At 45.6% G+C, this 20,583-nt stretch overlaps 1 protein-coding gene across 1 annotated transcript in view; it reads left to right on the forward strand.

Moving 5' to 3' along the window:
* The window catches only part of ankfn1 (ankyrin repeat and fibronectin type III domain containing 1), a 124,733-nt gene that overhangs the window by 65,812 nt on the left and 38,338 nt on the right, over positions 1-20,583 (forward strand). The window contains exons 4-11 of the mRNA XM_059653543.1: positions 3,968-4,178; positions 4,952-5,146; positions 7,156-7,269; positions 12,333-12,430; positions 12,626-12,716; positions 15,102-15,209; positions 16,603-16,702; positions 17,063-17,195. Of these exons, the coding sequence (XP_059509526.1) occupies positions 3,968-4,178; positions 4,952-5,146; positions 7,156-7,269; positions 12,333-12,430; positions 12,626-12,716; positions 15,102-15,209; positions 16,603-16,702; positions 17,063-17,195 (1,050 nt within the window). The remainder of the gene's footprint in view (positions 1-3,967; positions 4,179-4,951; positions 5,147-7,155; positions 7,270-12,332; positions 12,431-12,625; positions 12,717-15,101; positions 15,210-16,602; positions 16,703-17,062; positions 17,196-20,583) is intronic.

The raw sequence follows: 20,583 nt of genomic DNA on the forward strand, positions 1-20,583 counted from the left end.
TCATCGTCCGAGTGTACTGATACTGAGGAAAGTTTGTTGTGTTGTTTTGCTGCTAGCTTAGAGGAGGCGATGGCCTAATGGTATTATCACTGCACTGTTAATATAGAGACCCAGATAACATTCTGGGGACCTGGGTTTGAATCCTGCCAAGGCAGATGATGGAATTTGAATTTAGTAAATTGTGTAGTTAAGAGTCTAATGATGACCAAGAATCCATTGTCGATTAACCCTTAATGTCGATTGTTGGAAAAACCCATCTGGTTCACCAATTATCCTTCAAGAAAGGAAACTACCATCCTTACCTGAATAAATAAAGAAAATAATGTTCAAGCCGACAGAGCTTGGAGGTACCACTTGGGTCAAGGCAATTACATATGTTATGGATAGGGTAGGGTTAAATGAAAGAAAATCCCTGATATTCTATTCATAAGTAACAAGTTATTTATTCAACACAAACAGTGAACAAATTAGCAGAACTTCTAACAAACCAAACAATTTCCCCCTAACTCCCAACTATCCCCTAGGTGAATAGAATTTTACTGGTACGTTTTTCCAATAAACACAAGTTCCACTTGTATAACCCAAGTTGTAAGAAAAAAAAATTAAAATTTAGTCGTTCGAAGTCCACATAGAATGAGTCTTCTGGAATGCCCTGCCTTTTCCACTGTCCCTCAAGTCATAAACACCTTTCTTCCACTGACTAGCAGTCAGTAATGTTTTTTCTTTGAACGCTCTAAGCTAGAATTGCCCTGGTACCTTTTATGGATAATATGATGCTTTCCTGGAGAGCTTAGTGATTTCTTGTGAGAGCTAGATGCTTATTTCTGAGGCGGCAATTCAATCTCACACTGATTTTCAAAAACCCTCTCCTTATATACCTCAGATGACATATCAATTTTATTACAATAGCATTGGTCCAAGATTGTAAAAACCATCAGTTTTAAATTCAATTTTTTTCAGTTGCTAAGTGCTTGGTTTAAATTAATTGGCTGATTCCAGCTCATGCCCAAACATTAAAACACGCCTATGATTTCTAATCACACAGCCAATTGAGACATGTTTCGATTTTAGAACTGGCTTACATTTTCAGCTACATACAGGCATTTTTTGTTTTCTGTATAAATCTCAAAGCTTAGAAAAGCACTCTATCTTTTAAAGGAACCACACACTCTACACAACTTAATAACAAATAGCCTCACTCAGGATATATCCTGATCAGAGGGACCCTCAGTCAGTTACTGCAAAACCAGAAAACAAAGCCAAGAGTCAGTCAAATTGTTAAAAATTTCTTCAGGATCCTGGCCAGCACGCCATTGTTGTTGCTGCTGGCCTGTGAACATGAGAAAGCAAGAGTCCCACAAAGTCTGAATTGAGAAAAAAATGGCTGGTATCCAGGAAAGCGCTCACCCTGGAAAGTCCACCTACAACTGGTTTGGAACAGTTGAATTACTTACCAATATTCAAATTAGAACCAGTCAAGATAAACTTCTGTTTAAATGGTCATCTGTTTCCAATCAAGGTTGGTACCAATGTGAACATATTAGTCATTGAGTCCTACAGCATGGAACCAGGTCCTTCGGGCAAACTTACCTATCCTGCTTAGTTTGTACCATTTAAATAATCCCACTTGCCTGTATTTGATTCATACCCCTCCATACTTATCCCATCCATGTAAATGTCCAAATGTTTCTTAAATGAAGAAACTGTACCTGATCCCACCACTACATCTGGTAGCCCGTTCCAGACACTGACCATCCTCTGTGTGAAAAAATTGCCCTTTGGACCCTTTTGGATCTCTCCCTTCTCATCTTGAGCCTATGTCCTGTAGATTTAGATTGCCCTACCATGGGGAAAAGCTGTTGGCCATCTACCTTATCTATGCCCCATATGGTATTATTGATCTCTATAAGTTCAGTCCTCAGTCTCCTAGGCTCCAGGAAAAAAAGTCCCAGCCTATACAACCTCTCATTCTAACTCAAACCTTCCACTCCAGGTAGCATTCTAGTAAATCTTTCCTGCACTGTTTCTAGTTTAATAACATCCTGCAACAAAACGTCCCAACTCCTATACTCAGAGCTCTGATCACTGAAAGTAAACATGCCGAAAGCTTTCTTCACCACCCCGTCTACCTGTGACTCCGTTTTCAAGGAGCTATGAACTGTAACCCTACATCTCTTTGTTCAGTAGCAGTCCCCAAAGCTCTACCATTGACTATGTAAGTCCTGCCATGGTTTGACCCACCAAAATGCAACACCTTGCATTTAATTACATTAAACTCCATCTGCCAATCCTCAGCCCATTGGCCCAGTTGACCAAGATCTTGCTGCATTCCCTAATAACCTTCTTCACTATTCACTATACTATCAAACTTGGTGTCATCAGCTGATTTATTAACCATACCCCCTGAATTCTCATCTAAATTGTTTATATAAATGATGAACAACAGTGGGTCCAGCACCCATCCCAGTGGCACACTGCTGGTTACAGGCCTCCAGTGTCTGCAGAACCAGTCTTCAACAAAATTCAATCCAGACTCCAACCTTTAACTTTGCGCAAGTCCTCAACGAAACTGAGAACCTCTACCGGGGAACCTTTACAGATTAAGTTGGCATCTAAAATACGGGAACGATGATAGAAAACCCGTGTGCAACTGTTTCAATGCATGGACTCCCAGAAATGCTTGTTTACCAGCAGGGAATTTTGGTTTCTCTTAAAGTCAAATGGGATTCAACAAATAAAGACAGCTCTATACCATCCATCATCCAATGGCCTGAGAGAAAGCACAGTCCAAACTTTGAAAGTTGGTTTGAAGAAATGGCCTTCAGCCTTGCTAGGTACCAAGCTGTCCTCGTTCTTGTTCGGTTATAGGCCACCCCAGCACTCAACTACAGGGATAGCACTGGCAGGAGTGCTAATGGGGAGAAGACTCTGCACCAGGTTAAATCTGATCTTTCCAGACCTGGGGGGAGGGTGAAACAACATCAGGAATGGCAATGCCAGACAAAAGACTCTTCTAAGTGAGACAGACAGTTTCCTTCAGGGGACAACATTTGGTGCTGGAACCACGGGAATAGCCCTGCATGGATAAGAAGCATGGTTGAAGTTCGGTAGGTGCAGCAGTCCTGAATAACCAATTGGGCCGTATGAAAGCTGCAAACTCACAAATGGTGCAGGAGCAAAATGTGCCCTGTCCCTTGGAACCATTGGGCATCCATGGATTTGCCCTCTCTGTCAAAAACATCATCAATACCTCAGAACCCAAGGTGGACATGATGGAAATAGCCACCTCCATGCCTCCCCCGCCGGAAGAATAGAGTGAAATTCTACTGAGGTGCTCCTCGTGCAAGAAGTGAGCTCATGTGCATTCGTGCCGCCTATATTGGATGCCAAGTTGGAGGAAAGTGACCAAGTGCTAATATGCCTTAGAAGGCTCTCCAAGAGAAAGATCCAGCCTCTGTCTGCAGACTGAGAGAGAGATGGATATAGTGTTGTTACGAGGTCAGTCAGCTGGAACTCATACAACAGGATTTACATGATTGGAGCTGTTAATTTGGTCTGATCAGGAGCCCTGACTGACAGATAAAAAGCATGTATGTCAGATATTGCCATTCTGGCACCTGGCACTGCATGAGGCAGTATCATCTATAAAAAAGGGTGACTTTGTGATGGGATACCAGCCTTTATGGAGTTATTTTAAAGAGAAAACCAAAGACAGAGATAGAGAGAGTGACCTTTCCCTCTCCATTTCACACTCTGAGCGTGATTTCTTCACTGATTTGGTTAGAGCTTCCTGCTGGTGCACGTAAATTGGCAGCATTTCTCCCATCTTCATGAACCTCCATAACCTACTATCGAGGGGTCGGTCAGTCACACAGTGACAAGGCCACGTTATCAATGGGTCGGTCAGTCACACAGTGACAAGGCCACATTAGCGAGTTAATAACAAGTATCTGGTGCTCTCTTCTAGGGTTGCCAGTGTAATGAGGTGATATTTGAGGCTGTCGAGCAGCAGGATCTCGATACTGTGCAGTTGTTGCTCCGTCAGTACAGTGTACAACAGCTGGATCTCAACGCTCCCAATCGAGACGGCCTAACTCCATTGGACATCGCTATCATGACCAATCAGGTGGCTATTGCTCAGAGTCTCCTGAGGGCTGGAGCCAATGAGAACCCGCACTGTGAGTTGATCCCTTTGTTATTTGTCCTCCTGCTTAGACCATGGAGTCTTGTGATTCCTTCAATTTGTTCATTTTGAGAAAGGATGCATGAAAACTGAAGCAATAGCGGCAGAGCTCTTTATTTCAATAACAATTGTGGTGCTGGCTGTGTTCAAATTTGGGATATGTGAACTTGGCTGAGGCATAGAGCACTGTTCAAGAATAAATAAAAATATTTAAAAGACTTGAAGAGGTGTGTGGTGGAATATTGCCCTCCTGCCTGGCAGCCCCAATAACACTTCAGACACCACCCAGGACAAAGCAACCTACTTGATTGGTACTATATCCGCAAACATCCACTCCCTCCAACCCCGACACTCTGTAGCAGCAGTGTGTGCTATCTACAAGTTGCGCTGCAGAAATTCACCAAAGATCCTCAGAGAGCAGCTTCCAAACACACAATCACTTCCATTTAGAAGGACAAGGGCAGGAACACCACCCTTTGCGAGCTCCCCTCCAACACTCACCACTCTGACTTCGAAACATATTGCCGCTCCTTCACTGTTGCTTGGTCAAAATCCTCAATTTCCTCCCCAAGGGCATTGTGGGTCCACCAACAGCGCATGGACTGCAACATTCAAGAGGGCAGCTCACTCCCACCCCTTCTCAAGGGCATCGAGGGACAGGCAATAAATGCTGATCCAGCCAGTGACACCCTTTTCCCACATGAAATACACCTCGAATGAGAATTGATTTATGTTGAACCTAATGCGATTTGTTTGCTTTGTTGATAGTTGTTAGTGTGGAGACCAGAGTCAGGCACCTGACTAACCTCATCCAGCAGACAGAGGGGCTCCTGAATGACCTGTCTTCTGAGACACTGAGCAACACACTCAGCCATGACAGCGCAGAGAAACAGAAGCAGCGTGGAGTCTGGGAATCAAGATACAAGCTGTACAAACAAATGAAAGCACAGGTTGAAACTGCAAGTAAGAGTCTGCCAAACAGAAAGATCAGATTGAGAATCCGTTACCATACTCTATTCATCCCCAGAGCGGTAATGGATCCCCGAGAGTGAGTTACAGACTGGAATCTGATCGAGGGGTTCGGGATGGTTTATATACAGAATAACAGATACCAGTGAGTGAAATACAGACTGCAATCTAATCGAGGGGTTCGGGATGGTTTATCTATAGAATAACAGATACCCTGAGAGTGAAATACAGACTGCAATCTAATCGAGGGGTTCGGGATGGTTTATCTATAGAATAACAGATACCCCGAGAGTGAGTTACAGACTGGAATCTAATCGAGGGGTTCGGGATGGTTTATCTATAGAATAACAGATACCCTGAGAGTGAAATACAGACTGCAATCTAATCGAGGGGTTCAGGATGGTTTATATATAGAATAACAAATACCCCGAGAGTGAGTTACAGACTGGAATCTAATCGAGGGGTTCGGGATGGTTTATATATAGAATAACAGATACCCCGAGAGTGAGTTACAGACTGGAATCTAATCGAGGGGTTCGGGATGGTTTATATATAGAATAACAGATACCCCGAGAGTGAGTTACAGACTGGAATCTAATCGAGGGGTTCGGGATGGTTTATATACAGAATAACAGATACCCCGAGAGTGAGTTACAGACTGGAATCTAATCGAGGGGTTGGGGATGGTTTATATATAGAATAACAAATACGCCGAGAGTGAGTTACAGACTGGAATCTAATCGAGGGGTTCGGGATGGTTTATATACAGAATAACAAATACGCCGAGAGTGAGTTACAGACTGGAATCTAATCGAGGGGTTGGGGATGGTTTATATATAGAATAACAGATACCCCGAGAGTGAGTTACAGACTGGAATCTAATCGAGGGGTTCGGGATGGTTTATATATAGAATAACAGATACCCCGAGAGTGAGTTACAGACTGGAATCTAATCGAGGGGTTCGGGATGGTTTATATATAGAATAACAAATACGCCGAGAGTGAGTTACAGACTGGAATCTAATCGAGGGGTTCGGGATGGTTTATATATAGAATAACAAATACCCCGAGAGTGAGTTACAGACTGGAATCTAATCGAGGGGTTCGGGATGGTTTATATATGGAATAACAGATACCCCGAGAGTGAGTTACAGACTGGAATCTATTCGAGGGGTTCGGGATGGTTTATATATGGAATAACAGATACCCCGAGAGTGAGTTACAGACTGGAATCTAATCGAGGGGTTCGGGATGGTTTATATACAGAATAACAGATACCCCGAGAGTGAGTTACAGACTGGAATCTAATCGAGGGGTTCGGGATGGTTTATATATAGAATAACAAATACCCCGAGAGTGAGTTACAGACTGGAATCTAATCGAGGGGTTCGGGATGGTTTATATACAGAATAACAGATACGCCGAGAGTGAGTTACAGACTGGAATCTAATCGAGGGGTTCGGGATGGTTTATATACAGAATAACAGATACCCCGAGAGTGAGTTACAGACTGGAATCTAATCGAGGGGTTCGGGATGGTTTATCTATAGAATAACAGATACCCCGAGAGTGAGTTACAGACTGGAATCTAATCGAGGGGTTCGGGATGGTTTATATATAGAATAACAGATACCCCGAGAGTGAGTTACAGACTGGAATCTAATCGAGGGGTTCGGGATGGTTTATATACAGAATAACAGATACCCCGAGAGTGAGTTACAGACTGGAATCTAATCGAGGGGTTCGGGATGGTTTATATATAGAATAACAGATACCCTGAGAGTGAGTTACAGACTGGAATCTAATCGAGGGGTTCGGGATGGTTTATATATAGAATAACAGATACCCTGAGAGTGAGTTACAGACTGGAATCTAATCGAGGGGTTCGGGATGGTTCATAAATAGAATAACAAATGCCCAGGTGTGAGACTAGAATCTAATTGACCGATTCTGGGCTCTCAATGTATTTTGGAAAATATTAGCTTTGTTGTTTTGTTTTCCAGCGGTCCCTGGTCCTCCCATTAATGTCGGCCTCACTGTGACGAGCAGTACCTCACTGACAGTCACATTCCAGGAGCCGCTGAGTGTGAATTCTGCTCTGATCACCAGATACAAAGGTAGTTCTCTCTTTCCATCACTCCCTCACTGTCATTGAGCAGCCCTGACGGTTCTTTCAGTTCATGTTAATCATGATAGTGCCACACCCTTCATCTGTGTTGTATTCTGTTCTTTTGGGCTGTTTTATTGTTGTTCAAAGTTAGGCCAGGAGCAGTATTGTTCTGGAATCTTCCAAAATCAAGTAGTATCCCTGAGAGAAGCAGTTTGAAACATTTGAGGAGATGTTGCCCTGATGTTTCTGTTTTGGTGGAGACATTCGAGGAGTAGTGTCAGAATTCAGAAAGGTTGCACTGTAGCAAGAACGTGTGCGATTTTAATGATGGAGAATCTGATTACAGTGAGAGGAGCGTGTGCAGATTGTCACTTCTATTATAGAACAGAGAACATAGAAGTTACAGCGCAGTACAGGCCCTTCGGCCCTCGATGTTGAGCCAACCTGTGAAACCAATCTAAAGCCCATCTAACCTGCACTATTCCATTATCACCCATAAGTTTATCCAATGACCATTTAAATGCCCTTAAACTTGGCGCGTCTACTACTGTTGCAGGCAGGGCATTCCGTGCCCTTACTACTCTCTGAGTAAAGAACCTACCTCTGACATCTGTCCTATATCTATCACCCCTTAATTTAAAGCTATGTCCCCTCGTGCTAGCAATCACCATCCGAGGAAAAAGTCTCTCACTGTCCACCCTATCTAATCCTCTGATCATCTTGTATGTCTATATTAAGTCACCCCTTAACCTTCTTCCATCTAATGAAAACAACCTCAAGCACCTCAGCCTTTCCTCATAAGACCTTCCCTCTGTACCAGGTAACATCCTGGTAAATCTCCTCTGCACCCTTTCCAATGCTTCCACATCCCTCCTAAAATGCGGTGACCAGAACTGTACTCCAAGTATGGCTACACTAGAGTTTTGTACAGCTGCAACATGACATCATGGCTTCGAAATTCAATCCCTCTACCAATAAAACCTAACACACCATATGCCTTCTTAACAACCCTATCAACCTGAGTGGCAACTTTCAGGGATCTATGCACGAGGACACCGAGATCTCTCTGCTCATCCACACTACCAAGAATCTTACCATTAGCCCAGTACTCTGTATTCCTGTGACTCCTTCCAAAGTGAATCACCTCATACTGTTCCGCATTAAACTCCATTTGCCACCTCTGAGACCAGCTCTGCAGTTTATCTATGTCCCTCTTTAACCTGCAACATTCTTCTGCACTATCTACAACTCCACTGACTTTAGTGTCATCCACAAATTTACTAACCCATCCTTCTCCGCCCTTACCCAGGTCATTTATAAAAATGACAAACAGCAGTGCCCCCTAAACAGATCCTTGCGATACACCACTAGTAACTGGTCTCCAGGATGAACATTTCCCATCAACCACCACCCTCTGTCTTCTTCCAGCTCGCCAATTTCCGATCCAAAACGCGAAATCACCCTCAATCCCATGTCTCTGTATTTTGTGCAATAGCCTACCGTGGGGAACCTTATCAAACACTTTACTGAAATCCATATACACCACATCAACCGCTTTACCCTCATCCACCTGTTTGGTCACCTTCTCAAAGAACTCAATAAGGTTTGTGAGGCACGACCTTCCCTTCACAAAACTGTGTTGACTAATCCTAATCAAATTATTCCTTTCTAGATGATTATAAATCCTATCTCTTATAATCCTCTCCAACACTTTACCCACAGCCGAAGTAAGGCTCACTGTTCTGTAATTACCAGGGTTGTCTCTACTCCCCTTCTTGAACAAGGGGACAACATTTGCTATCCTCCAGTCTTCTGGCACCATTCCTGTAGACATTGACAACATAAAGATCAAAGCCAAAGGCTCTGCAATCTCCTCCCTAGCTTCCCAGAGAATACGACGATAAATCCCATCCAGCCCAGGGGACTTACCTGTTTTCACATTTTCCAGAATTACTAACACCTCGTCCTTTTGAGCTTCAATGCCGTCTAGTCTAATAGCCTGTATCTCAGTATTCTCCTCACAACATTGGCTCTTTCCTTTGTGAATACTGACGAGAAATATTCATTTAGCGCCCCTCCGATCTCTTTGGACTCCACGCACAACTTCCCACTACTATCCTTGACTGGCCCTAATCTTGCACTAGTCATTCTTTTATTCCTGACATACCTGTAGAAAGCTTTAGGGTTTTCCCTGATCCTACCTGCCAAAGACTTCTCATGTACCCTCCTGGCTCCTCTTAGCTCACTCTTTAGCTCCTTCCTGGCTAACTTGTAACTTTCAAGTGCCCTAACTGAGCCTTCATGCCTCACCTTTACATAATCCTTCTCCTTCCTCTTGACAAGAGATTCAACTACTTTAGTAAACCATGGTTCCCTCGCTCGACCACTTACTCCCTGCCTGACAGGTATGAAGTTATCAAGGACACACAGTAGCTGTTCCTTGAACCAGTTCCACATTTCAATTGTGCCCAGTCCCTGCAGTTTCTTTCCCCATTCTACGCATCCTAAATCTTACCTAATTGCCTCATAATTGCCTTTGCCCCAGCTGTAACTCTTGGCCTGCAGTATATACCTATCCCTTTCCATCACTAAAGTAAATGTAACCGAATTGCGGTCACTGTCACCAAAGTGCTCACCTACCTCCAAATCTAACACCTGGCCTGGTTCATTACCCAGTACCAAATCCAATGTGGCCTTGCCTCTGAGATAATGGGAAATCATCAGGGTCTAGGCCCGAAACGTCAGCTTTTGTGCTCCTGAGATGCTGCTTGGCCTGCTGTGTTCATCCAGCCTCACATTTTATTATCTTGGCCTTGCCTCTTGTTGGCCTATCTACGTACTGTGTCAGGAAACCCTCCTGCATACATTGGGCAAAAACTGACCCATCCAAAGTGCTCGAACTATAGACTTTCAAGTCAATATTTGGAAAGTTGAAGTCCCCCATAACAACTACCCTGTTACTTTCGCTCTTATCCAGAATCATCTTTGCAATCCTTTCCTCTACATCTCTGGAACTTTTCAGTGGCCTATAGAAAACTCTCAATGGAGTGACATCTCCTTTCCTGTTTCCACCCTCAGCCCATACTACCTCAGTAGATGAGTCCTCATCAAATGTCCCTTCTGCCACTGTAATACTGTTCTTGACTAATAATGACACACCTCCCCCTCTTTTACCACCTTCCCTGATCTTGCTGAAACATTTAAACCCTGGAACCTGTAACAGCCATTCCTGTCCCTGCTGTATCCACGTCTCCGAGATGGCCACAACATCGAAGTCCCAGGTACCAACCCATGCTGCGAGTTCACCCACCTTATTCCGGATGCTTCTGGCGTTGAAGTAGACACACTTCCATCCACCTTCCTGCCTGCCGGCACACTCCTGCGACCTTGCAACCTTATTCATGACCTCACTACTCTCAACCTCCTGTACACTAGAGCTACAATTCGGGTCCCCATCCCCCTGCTGAATTAGTTTAAACTCTCCCAAAGAGCATTAGCAAATTTCGCCCCCCAGGATATTGGTACCCCTCTGGTTCAGGTGTAGACCATCCTGTTTTTAGAGGTCCCACCTACCCCAGAATGAGCCCCAATTATCCAGGTATCTGAATCCTTCCCTCCTGCACCATCCCTGCAGCCACATGTTCAACTGCTCTCTCTCCCTATTCCTTACCTCGCGAGCACGTGGCACAGGTAACAAACCAGAGATAACAACTCAGTTTTTTACAGCTCTAGCTCCCACCCTTGCTCCTTGAATTTCTGCCTTACATCCCCATCCCTTTTCCTACCTATGTCATTGGTGCCTATGTGGACCACAACTTGGGGCTGCTCCCCCTCCCCCTTAAGGATCCTGAAAACACGATCTGAGACATCACAGACCCTGTCACTTGGGAGGCAACACACCAACCGCGATTCTCTCTCGCTCCCAGAGAAAATTATTGACCAGTTGTGATGATTGACATACTTAGGCATCCACTGGCCAGATGTGTGGCTGGGATCTTCTCTTTCGCAATGTGACAATGATATCAGACAGCTACCTTCAGACAGGATCTATTCAAAATTATTTTTGAGGATTGAGCTTGAGCCTCTGTCACATCACCTGGATACGACATTCCCACTGACAGGAAGTGAGTTGAGGTGATCACAGAGTGAGGAAGATTTTCGGCTGAGTTCAGACATTGCTGGGCTCATGGTGTCATCATATAAGACAGCGTGGGGACACTGAGCCTGCACTGGCTTCTTGACCACTCTCTGCTCTTTCCCAATATCTCTCTGTAGCTATTTCTTTTCAGCATTTCTCCAGCTCTTTTTTTTAAAGTTCCCATTGAAGCACTTTCCATCTCCCCATCAGGCAGTGTATTCCCAATCACAATGACCCAGAGTATCCAGGAGACATCTCCTCTGGTTCACCTGCCTAACCCCTGCAATCTGTGTCCCTCTGCTCACCAACCCCCTTTGCCCCTGGAAACAGTTGTCCTCAAAATGCTCAATGAGAATCTGCCTGCAATTCTGGTCTGGGAGCATTCCTGCAGGAGCAATCTCACACATTGACTGCCACTGAAGCCTGATCTCACTGTTGCAAAAGCCTAGGCTCCCATCTGTCTTTCCAATGGCCTTTTCTCTTGTCTCAGCAGCACAGATACATTCTGTTTTTCTGTATAGCATACTCAGCTTTCTGTCCCTCAGCCCCCAAGAAATTTGCACCATTCACTGCCTCTGCTCATTGTTTTTTTACTAAAATGTACACTTCCTCCATTTCATCCACTCTGCACCTCCTTGTCTGACAAGTTCCCTCTTACCAAAGTCCATTCCCCTCCCCCACCCTGATTCCTTCCCACTTTTCCAAGTCTTGAATCCTCTGTAATGTTTGAGATGATATGTTCTGTTTATCCACATCCCAGTGAGTAATTTACGTCAATGAAAGCCAAACAGCAAGGGTGTATGGGGGAGGTGAAACAGTGGGGTAGGCTGAGGACTGTAGGGTAGAGGAGCCAATATCATCGTCAAATGTCTCTAACTACTTCCTAACCATGTCTTTGAAGGAACTAAATTCCTCTTTCTAATGTTGTCTAGTGGAATGGAGCTGTTTGATGGATTTCTCAGTGGACTGTGGGGAGCTCATACTGGAGGGTCTCAGCACTCTGAGATGTACAATCACAGGACTCAGGACGGTAAATACACAGTTATTCACCTGGGCTTCACTTTTCAAACTGTCCCAGCAATACCAAATCACATCACAGTCAGCAAGCTCATTCATGGAACAGAATGTGCAGGAACTGTGCAGGGAGATGGACTGACTGGGTGGGATCAATGAGAGGGTGGAGAGTGTGCCATGTTTTAAACATATCCTTTTGATTTTATGCCAGGGCCAAGTTTACTATGTCCGAGTGTCAGCTGCCAATATGAAGGGCTGGGGTTGCCCACAGGCTGCCAGGCCAGCCTTCGCTGTCCCATCCAGTAAGTGAATCCTTGAAATCATAATGAACAAGGTTTATTCTTAGTTTCTGAAAAAATATAATCCTTTACACATTTAAAATGCACTTCCTTTATAAAGCACTTCAAATGCGCAGTGAACATTAATTGAATGACTCTGTGTCCAGCCCATGTCAAATGAAGCAATAAAAGCAGAGGACAGTAGGAACTGCCGATGCTGGAGAGACTGTGATAACAAGGTGTGGAGCTAGATGAACACAGCAGGCCAAGCACATCAGAGGAGCAGGAAGAATGACATTTCGGGTCGAGACCCTTCTTTAGAAATGGGGGAGGGGAAGGGGACTCTGAAATAAATAGGGAGAGAGGGGGAGGCGGATAGAAGATGGATAAAGGAGAAGACAGGTGGAGAGGAGACAGACAGGTCATGAAGGCGGGGGTGGAGCCAGTAAACGTGAATGTAGGTGAGGAGTTAGGTAGGGGATAGGTCGGTCCAGGGAGGATGAACAGGTCAAGGGGACGGGATGAAGTTAGAAGGTAGGAGATGTGGGCGGGGCTTGAGGTGGGAGAAATGGTTAGGGAGGTGGGGATGAGCTGGGCTGGATTCACTTGCAGTTAGGGAAGGGGAGATTTTGAAGCTTGTGAAGTCCACATTGATACCATTGGGCTGCAGGGTTCCCAAGCGAAATATGAGATGCTGTTCCTACAGCTTTCACGTCCTTTCATTGCGACAATGCAGGAGGCCTAGGATGGACATGTTGTCCGAGGAGTGGGAGAGGGAGTTGAAGTGGTTTGCAACTGGGAGGTGTAGGTGTTTGTTGCGGACCAAGCGTAGGTGTTCCGTAAAGCATTCCCCAAGCCTCCACTTGGTTTCCCTGATGTAGAGGAGGCCACAACAGGAACAGCGGATACAGTATACCACATTAGCAGACATGCAAGTGAACATCTGTTTGATGTGGAAGGTCTTCTTTGGGCTTGGGATAGGGGTGAGGAGTAGGGGCAGGTGTAGCACTTCCTGCGGTTGCAGGGAAAGGTCCCAGGGGTGGTGGGGCTGGACCGGAGTGTGGAGCGGGCAAGGGAGTTACAGAGAGAGCTGTCCCTCCGGAAAGCAGATAAGGGTGGGGAGGAAAAAATGTCTTTGGTGGTGGGGTCAGATCGCAGATGGCAGAAGTATCGGAGGATGATGCGTTGGATTCGGAGGTTGGTGGGTTGGTATATGAGGACGAGGGGGATTCTGTTTTAGTTATTATTGCGGATGGGGGTGTGAGGGATGAGTTGCGGGAAATGCGAGAGACATGGTCGAGGGCATTTTCGACCACTGTGTAGAGGAAGTTGCTGTCCTTGAAAAATGAGGACATCAGGGATGTATGGGTGTGGAATGCTTCATCTCGGGAGAAGATGCGGTGGAGGTGAAGGAATTGGGAATGGGGGATGGCAGTGCAAGGCTATCAATGTGGACTTCACAAGCTTCAAAACCTCCCCTCCCCCGACTGCATCCCAAAACCAGCCCAGCTCGTTCCCGCCTCTCTAACCATTCCTCCCACCTCAAGCCCCGACCCCATCACCTACCCACTAACCTTATCCCACCTCCTTGACCTGTCCGTCCTCCCTGGACTGACCTATCCCTTCCCTAACTCCCCACCTACACACACCTTCACTGGCTCCAACCCTGCCTGTTTGACCTGTCTGTCTCCTCTCATCCTATCATCTCCTTTATCCATCTTCTATCCACCTTCTCCTTTGTCTCTATTTATTTCAGAATCCCCTTCCCCTCCCCCATTTCTGAAGAAGGGTCTCGATCCGAAATGTCAGCTTTCCTGTTCCTCTGATGTTGCTTGGCCCCCTGTGTTCATCCAGCTCTACACCTTGTTATCAATAAAAGCAGAAGTTGCTGGAAAACCTCAGCAGCCTGGCAGCATCTGTGATGAAAAGAATCAGAGTTAACGTTTGACCCGTCCTCAGTTCTGAGGAAGGGTCACCGGACCCGAAACATTAGTTCTGATTTTTTTCTTCACAGATGCTGCCAGGCCTGCTGATCTTTTCCAGCAATTTCTGTTTTGTTCCTGGTTTAGAGCATCCGCAGTTCTTTTGGTTTTTAATCAAATGAAGCAATATTGTCTGTAACGTGAGTTGTGGATTGCATGAACTGAGATGTGATTTTGTCAGTCAGATGATTAGTTCTCATTGTTTTGTCGTTCACTGCTCAGGTAACAGAGCAAAACTTTCCAAAACTAAAATTTGTTGCAATGGAATTTGGTCTAAAAGCATCAGAATGAAGACCAAGCAGGAATGTGAAGAAGACAGGGCTGTGTGCAGTGTTTGTACTTGCCCTTCTGGGGGTGTTGGGGTTATTGGAGAGGGGGGGGGGACACTGTGGAATACCCTTTCAACCTGCTTCTGTTTATTTTTGAGATTGGAAAGAGCTTGATGGAAGGGAGGCGAGGTTCAGGGATCAAACACAACAGCTGGAACTCTTGCTGAAGCGTGCGCGAGCGGAACATGAGAATTACAACAACAAAGGTCAGTGTGAGAGTATCAGTGTCCACTGAGAGGAAGTGTATCAGTGCCCAGTTAGTGTGAGAGTGTTAATGTGCAGTGAGTGTGAGTGTTTCACTGCCCAGCGAGTGTGAGGGCGTCAGTGCCCATGGAGTGTAACAGTATCAGCGCCCAGTGAGTGTGAGTGAACGCACACACAGACACACACATTCACAAACACACACACACACACATATACACACACACACATATAAACACACAGACACACACACACACCCCTCCACTCCCCACATACACCCTCCCCCCACACACACGTGTACACCCTTCCCCACACACACACCCCTCCCCCCACCACATGCATACATACACATACACACACATACCTCTCCATCCACACACACACAAACACCTGTTCCTCTCCCATACACAGCCCTCCCCTCAGCCCCGCTCCCCCCCCACACACACACACACACGAAGCCCTGACGTACGCACACAGACATACACACACACACACACACACACACACACACACACACACACACACACACACACACCAACAGACATGACACAATTGGACATCAAGACACAGGCATGCACAGAGTCACAGACACATTTGTCGATGCAGACAGACACATACGCACAGGCCCTCACTCACAGACATGCTAGTTGCCTCGTGGTATTGTCACTAGACTGTTAACCCAGAATATGAGCTAATGGTCTGGGCACCAAGCTCAAATCCTGCCATGGCAGAGGATGGAATTTGAATTCAGTAAGGAATCTGGAATTAAGAATCTGCTGGTGACCATTGTTGACTATGTAAAACCCATCAGGTTCATTATATCCTTTAGGAAAGGTATCTGCCATCCTTACCTGATTTAGCATACACGTGACTCCAGACCCACAGCAATGTGATTGACTTTCGCCTGTTGCCTAAACAAGTAGATATGCTGGCCCGTCCTGAGAGTAAAGAAAACAAAAACATATGCACACACAAACATTCTTGAACTAATTAGCTGAGGAACAAATCTGGTTCCTTTTTTGGTAAATGAGGAGGAGTTAATTGTTGGACAGAGCACTCAGCTGACATTAATTCCACAAGGCTTTCTTCTATAACCTCTTCTATCAGGCAGAAGATACAGAAGCTTGACCACACACACCAACAGGTTCAAGAACCGTTTGTCCCCTGCTGTTATTAGGCTGCTGAATGAACTTTCTAACATCAAAGAATGTTGATTTTGCTTTGTGCAGTTGTAATCTGTATGCCTTGCTCTGTCTATGATCTGTATTCCCTTTTTTGCTGTGATTCACCCCTATTGCCCACAAACAAAGCTCTTTGCTGTACTTAGATACATGTGACTACAACAAAGCAAATCTCAATCCCACACTTTTACAAAAACATGTTTCTTTTCTCTTTTAGAAAGCATGAAGTTTCAGAATTCCTGCCGAAAGCCGTCAGTGTCACGAAGTCTGAAACATCTCTTTCATTCCTCCAGCAAGTTTGTGAAAACATTAAAAAGGTTTCTGTCCATAATCATTGGGTAAAATGACGAGGCAGAGGGGAGTGCAAAGAAAATCTCTAAGCCAAACTCAAAGCACTAGGAATGGAACAGGCCCAACCCCATTCCTCTGACCGTCACTTCCCAACCCCCTTCCCTGACTTTCACCCTCCTAACCCCTTCCCCATCCCCCGACAGACCCATTCCACCTTCACTGACCCCTGCCCCATCCGCCTGACAGGCCCAATCCACCTTCACAGCCATCTATCCCCATCCCCCAGAGAGGACAGATTCTAATGGTGGGGGGAGTGAGTCAAGGTTTGGAGGGGTCTGTGAACATTTGACACTCTCTGACCACTATCTCTCTCCTGTCTTTCCAAGAGGAATGTACATAGCTGTCATCTTCCACCATAAGGGCAATGTCCTGGTCACAAACGAAGATCAGATCCCAATGATGGAAATAGACGATTCCTGTTCTGGATTGTTGACGCAGGACTTCCTCTGGTTCTCAAAGGTCTGTCCAAACTTACTCATCTTCACTCAATAGCACATCATTTACATCAGCCCTGTGAGGTCTCTAACTGGACCAACAATCTTGATGGAAATTCTCAGAGAGCTTACTGAGGGAGCGCCACACTGACAGAGGGTCAGTGCTGAGGGAGCGCCACACTGTCAGAGGGTCAGTGCTGAGGAAGTGTGGCACTGTTGGAGGGTCAGTGCTGAGGGAGTGCCGCACTGTCGGAGGGTCAGTGCTGAGGGAGTGGGCACTGTCGGAGGGTCAGTGCTGAGGGAGCGCCGCACTGTCGGAGGGTCAGTGCTGAGGAAGTGTGGCATTGTTGGAGGGTCAGTGCTGAGGGAGTGTGGCATTGTTGGAGGGTCAGTGCTGAGGGAGCGCCGCACTGTCGGAGGGTCAGTGCTGAGGAAGTGTGGCATTGTTGGAGGGTCAGTGCTGAGGGAGCGCCGCCCTGTCGGAGGGTCAGTGCTGAGGAAGTGTGGCATTGTTGGAGGGTCAGTGCTGAGGAAGTGTGGCATTGTTGGAGGGTCAGCGCTGAGGGAGTCCTTACTGTCCTGCCATTTATTGAGTTTTGTACCATACTCACGCCTATCAGGATTAAATTCTATCTGCCACTAGTCTGCCCATCTGACTCATCCGTTTATATCCTCCTGTAACTTAATAATTTCTTCCTCACTCTTGCCCATCCAGCCAATCTTTGTGTCACCACAATCTTACTTACCATCTCCCCATATTCTCAACTATACCGTTTATATATCACTGTCTTCTGTGTACATGCATCAGCCAATGTGGTACCCCACTGGACTCCAGTCTCCAGTCATACTTCCATCACCACCATCTGTCTCCCGTCACTAAGCCAATTTTGGATCCAACTTGTAAAGTACCCCTGAATCCCAAATGCTTTTACCTTTTTTTTATCAGTTTCCCATGTGGGATCTTGTCAAAACTGCCTTGCTGAAATCCTTGTAAATTACATCAACTACGTTACCCTCATCTATAGGCTTACCTCTGAAAAAGCCATGTTGACTGTCTCTGATCAAACCATGCCTCTCCAAGTGGAGATCAATTCTTTCCTTCAGAATTTTCTCTGACAGTTTCCCTACCAATGACGTGAGACCCATTGGTCTATAATTCCCTGGTTTATCTGTACCTCCCTTCTTGAAAAGTGAAGCCACATTAGTTGTCATCCAGTCCTTTGGTATCTTCTCTGTGGCCAGAGAGGAATTGAAGATTTGGGTAAAGCCCTCAAATTTCCTCCCTTGTCTCTCACAACAGCCTGAGATACAACACATCCGGACCTAGGGATTTGTCCCAAGCAAAGACAAATGTGAAGTACTCATTTAGCACCACAATGTCCTGTGGTTTCACACACAGATTGCCCCATTGGTCCCTAGTCAGTCCTCCTCTTTCCCTGGTCACTCTCCTCCACTTGATAACTTGTAGAACGTCTTGGAATTCTCCCAAATCATGCCTGCCACTGTACTCCTGTAGCACCTCCGTTGTTCTGTTCCCTTTATACTCGTTCCTATTTTTAAAGTACTGACCTGCCAGTCTTCTCTGAACTTGTTTTTATGCCCTCATGGGACATGAAGGCCACTGGCTGGATCAGCAGTTATTGCCTGTGCATGGTTGCCCTTGAGAAGGTGGGGGTGAGCTGCCTTCTCAAACTGCTGCAGTCCACCTGCTATGAGTTGACCCACAGTGCCCTTAGAGAGGGAATTCCAGGATTTTGACCCAGCGACACTGAAGGAATGGTGATCTATTTCCAACTCAGGATGGTGAGTGTTTTGGAGGGGAACTCAAAGGTTGTGGTGTTCCCATGTATCTGCTGCTCTTGTCCTTCTAGACAGAAGTGGAGGGTTTGGAAGGTGCTGACTAAGGATCTCTGGTGAATTTCTGCAGTACATCTTTTAGATAGTACACACTGCTGCTACTGAGTGTCAACGGTGGAGGAGTAGATGCTAGGGGAAGTGGTGCCAATCAAGTGAGCTGCTTTGTCCAGGATGGTGTCAAGCTTCTTGAGTGTTGTTGAGGCTGCACTCATCCGTGCAAACAGAGAGTATTCCATCACATTCCTGACTTGTGCCCTGTAGATGGTGGACAGGCTTTGGAAAGTCAGGAGATCTGTTACTTGCTGCAGTATTCCTAGCTTTGACCTGCTCTTGTAATCACTGTGTTTAAATGGTGAGTGTTGATAATTGGGGATTTAGTGCTAGTAAGGCTATTGAATGTCAAGGGCAGTGGTTAGATTGTCTCTTATTGGTGATGGTCATTGCCTGGCATTTGTGTGGCATGAACATTACTTGCCATTTGTCAGCCTAAGCCTGGATATTGTCCAGATCTTGTTGCGTTTGAACACGGACTGCTTCAGTATCTCAGGGGTTGCATTTGGTGCTGAACATTGTGCAATCATCGGCGAACATTCCCACTTCTGACCTTATGATGGAGCGAAGGTCATTGATGAAGCAGCTGAAGATGTTTGGGCCTAGGCACTACCCTGAGGAATCCCTGCAGAGATGTCCTGGAGCTGAGATGACTGACCTCCAATCCCCTTAAATGAGTGGCGTAAAAGTGTTGATAGTATTCTAGCTGTGGTCTGACTAGTGCCCTGTATAGTTATAGCAGAATTTCCCTATATTTCATTTCCCTTCCCTCATCTGGCTGAATTTGTAACGCAGGCTTTTTGTAATTTATGGATGAAGACTTTGAAATCTCTCTCGTCTGTAATTTTCTGTAGTTTTTTCTCAAACTAAATAATATTTAGCTCTTGTATTCTTCCTGCCAAACTGCACAACCTCACAATTCCCCACATTGTTTACCATCTGCCAAGTTTTTTTGCCCAGTCAACTTGGCATGTCTATATCAAATCCTGCCACAGCAGATGGTGGAATTTGAATTTAATAAATGTCTGGAATTAAGAATCTAATGATGACCGTGAATCCATTGTCGATTGTTGGAAAAACCCATCTGGTTCACTAATGCCCTCTAGGGAAGGAAACTGCCATCCTTACCTGGTCTGGTCTACATGTGATGCCCTCATCCCATGAATGAGTAAAGGAAAAACATCCCTCTACAGATTCTTTATCACCACGGCGTCCGCAGTTCTTTCAGTTTTTATATACTCTTTATGTTGTCTTCCCCACTTGACTTCTCACCTGTTGTGTCATTCGTGGACTCTTGTAGTTTAAGAAGGCAGATCACTGCAACCTTCTGAAGGCCAGTGAGGAATGGGCAATAAATGCTGGGCAGCCACATCTAACAAATGAAAAACGTTTGTAAATAATTGTGGGCCCAGCACTGATTCTTGTAGCACCTAGTTTCAGGTTGCCATCCTGAAAATGTGCCCTCCCCCCCCAAACTGTGCCCCCTCCCCCCATTTTGGAGACAG

The sequence above is a fragment of the Stegostoma tigrinum genome, chromosome 22, assembly GCF_030684315.1.
Source record: "Stegostoma tigrinum isolate sSteTig4 chromosome 22, sSteTig4.hap1, whole genome shotgun sequence".
Classification (NCBI taxonomy): domain Eukaryota; kingdom Metazoa; phylum Chordata; class Chondrichthyes; order Orectolobiformes; family Stegostomatidae; genus Stegostoma; species Stegostoma tigrinum.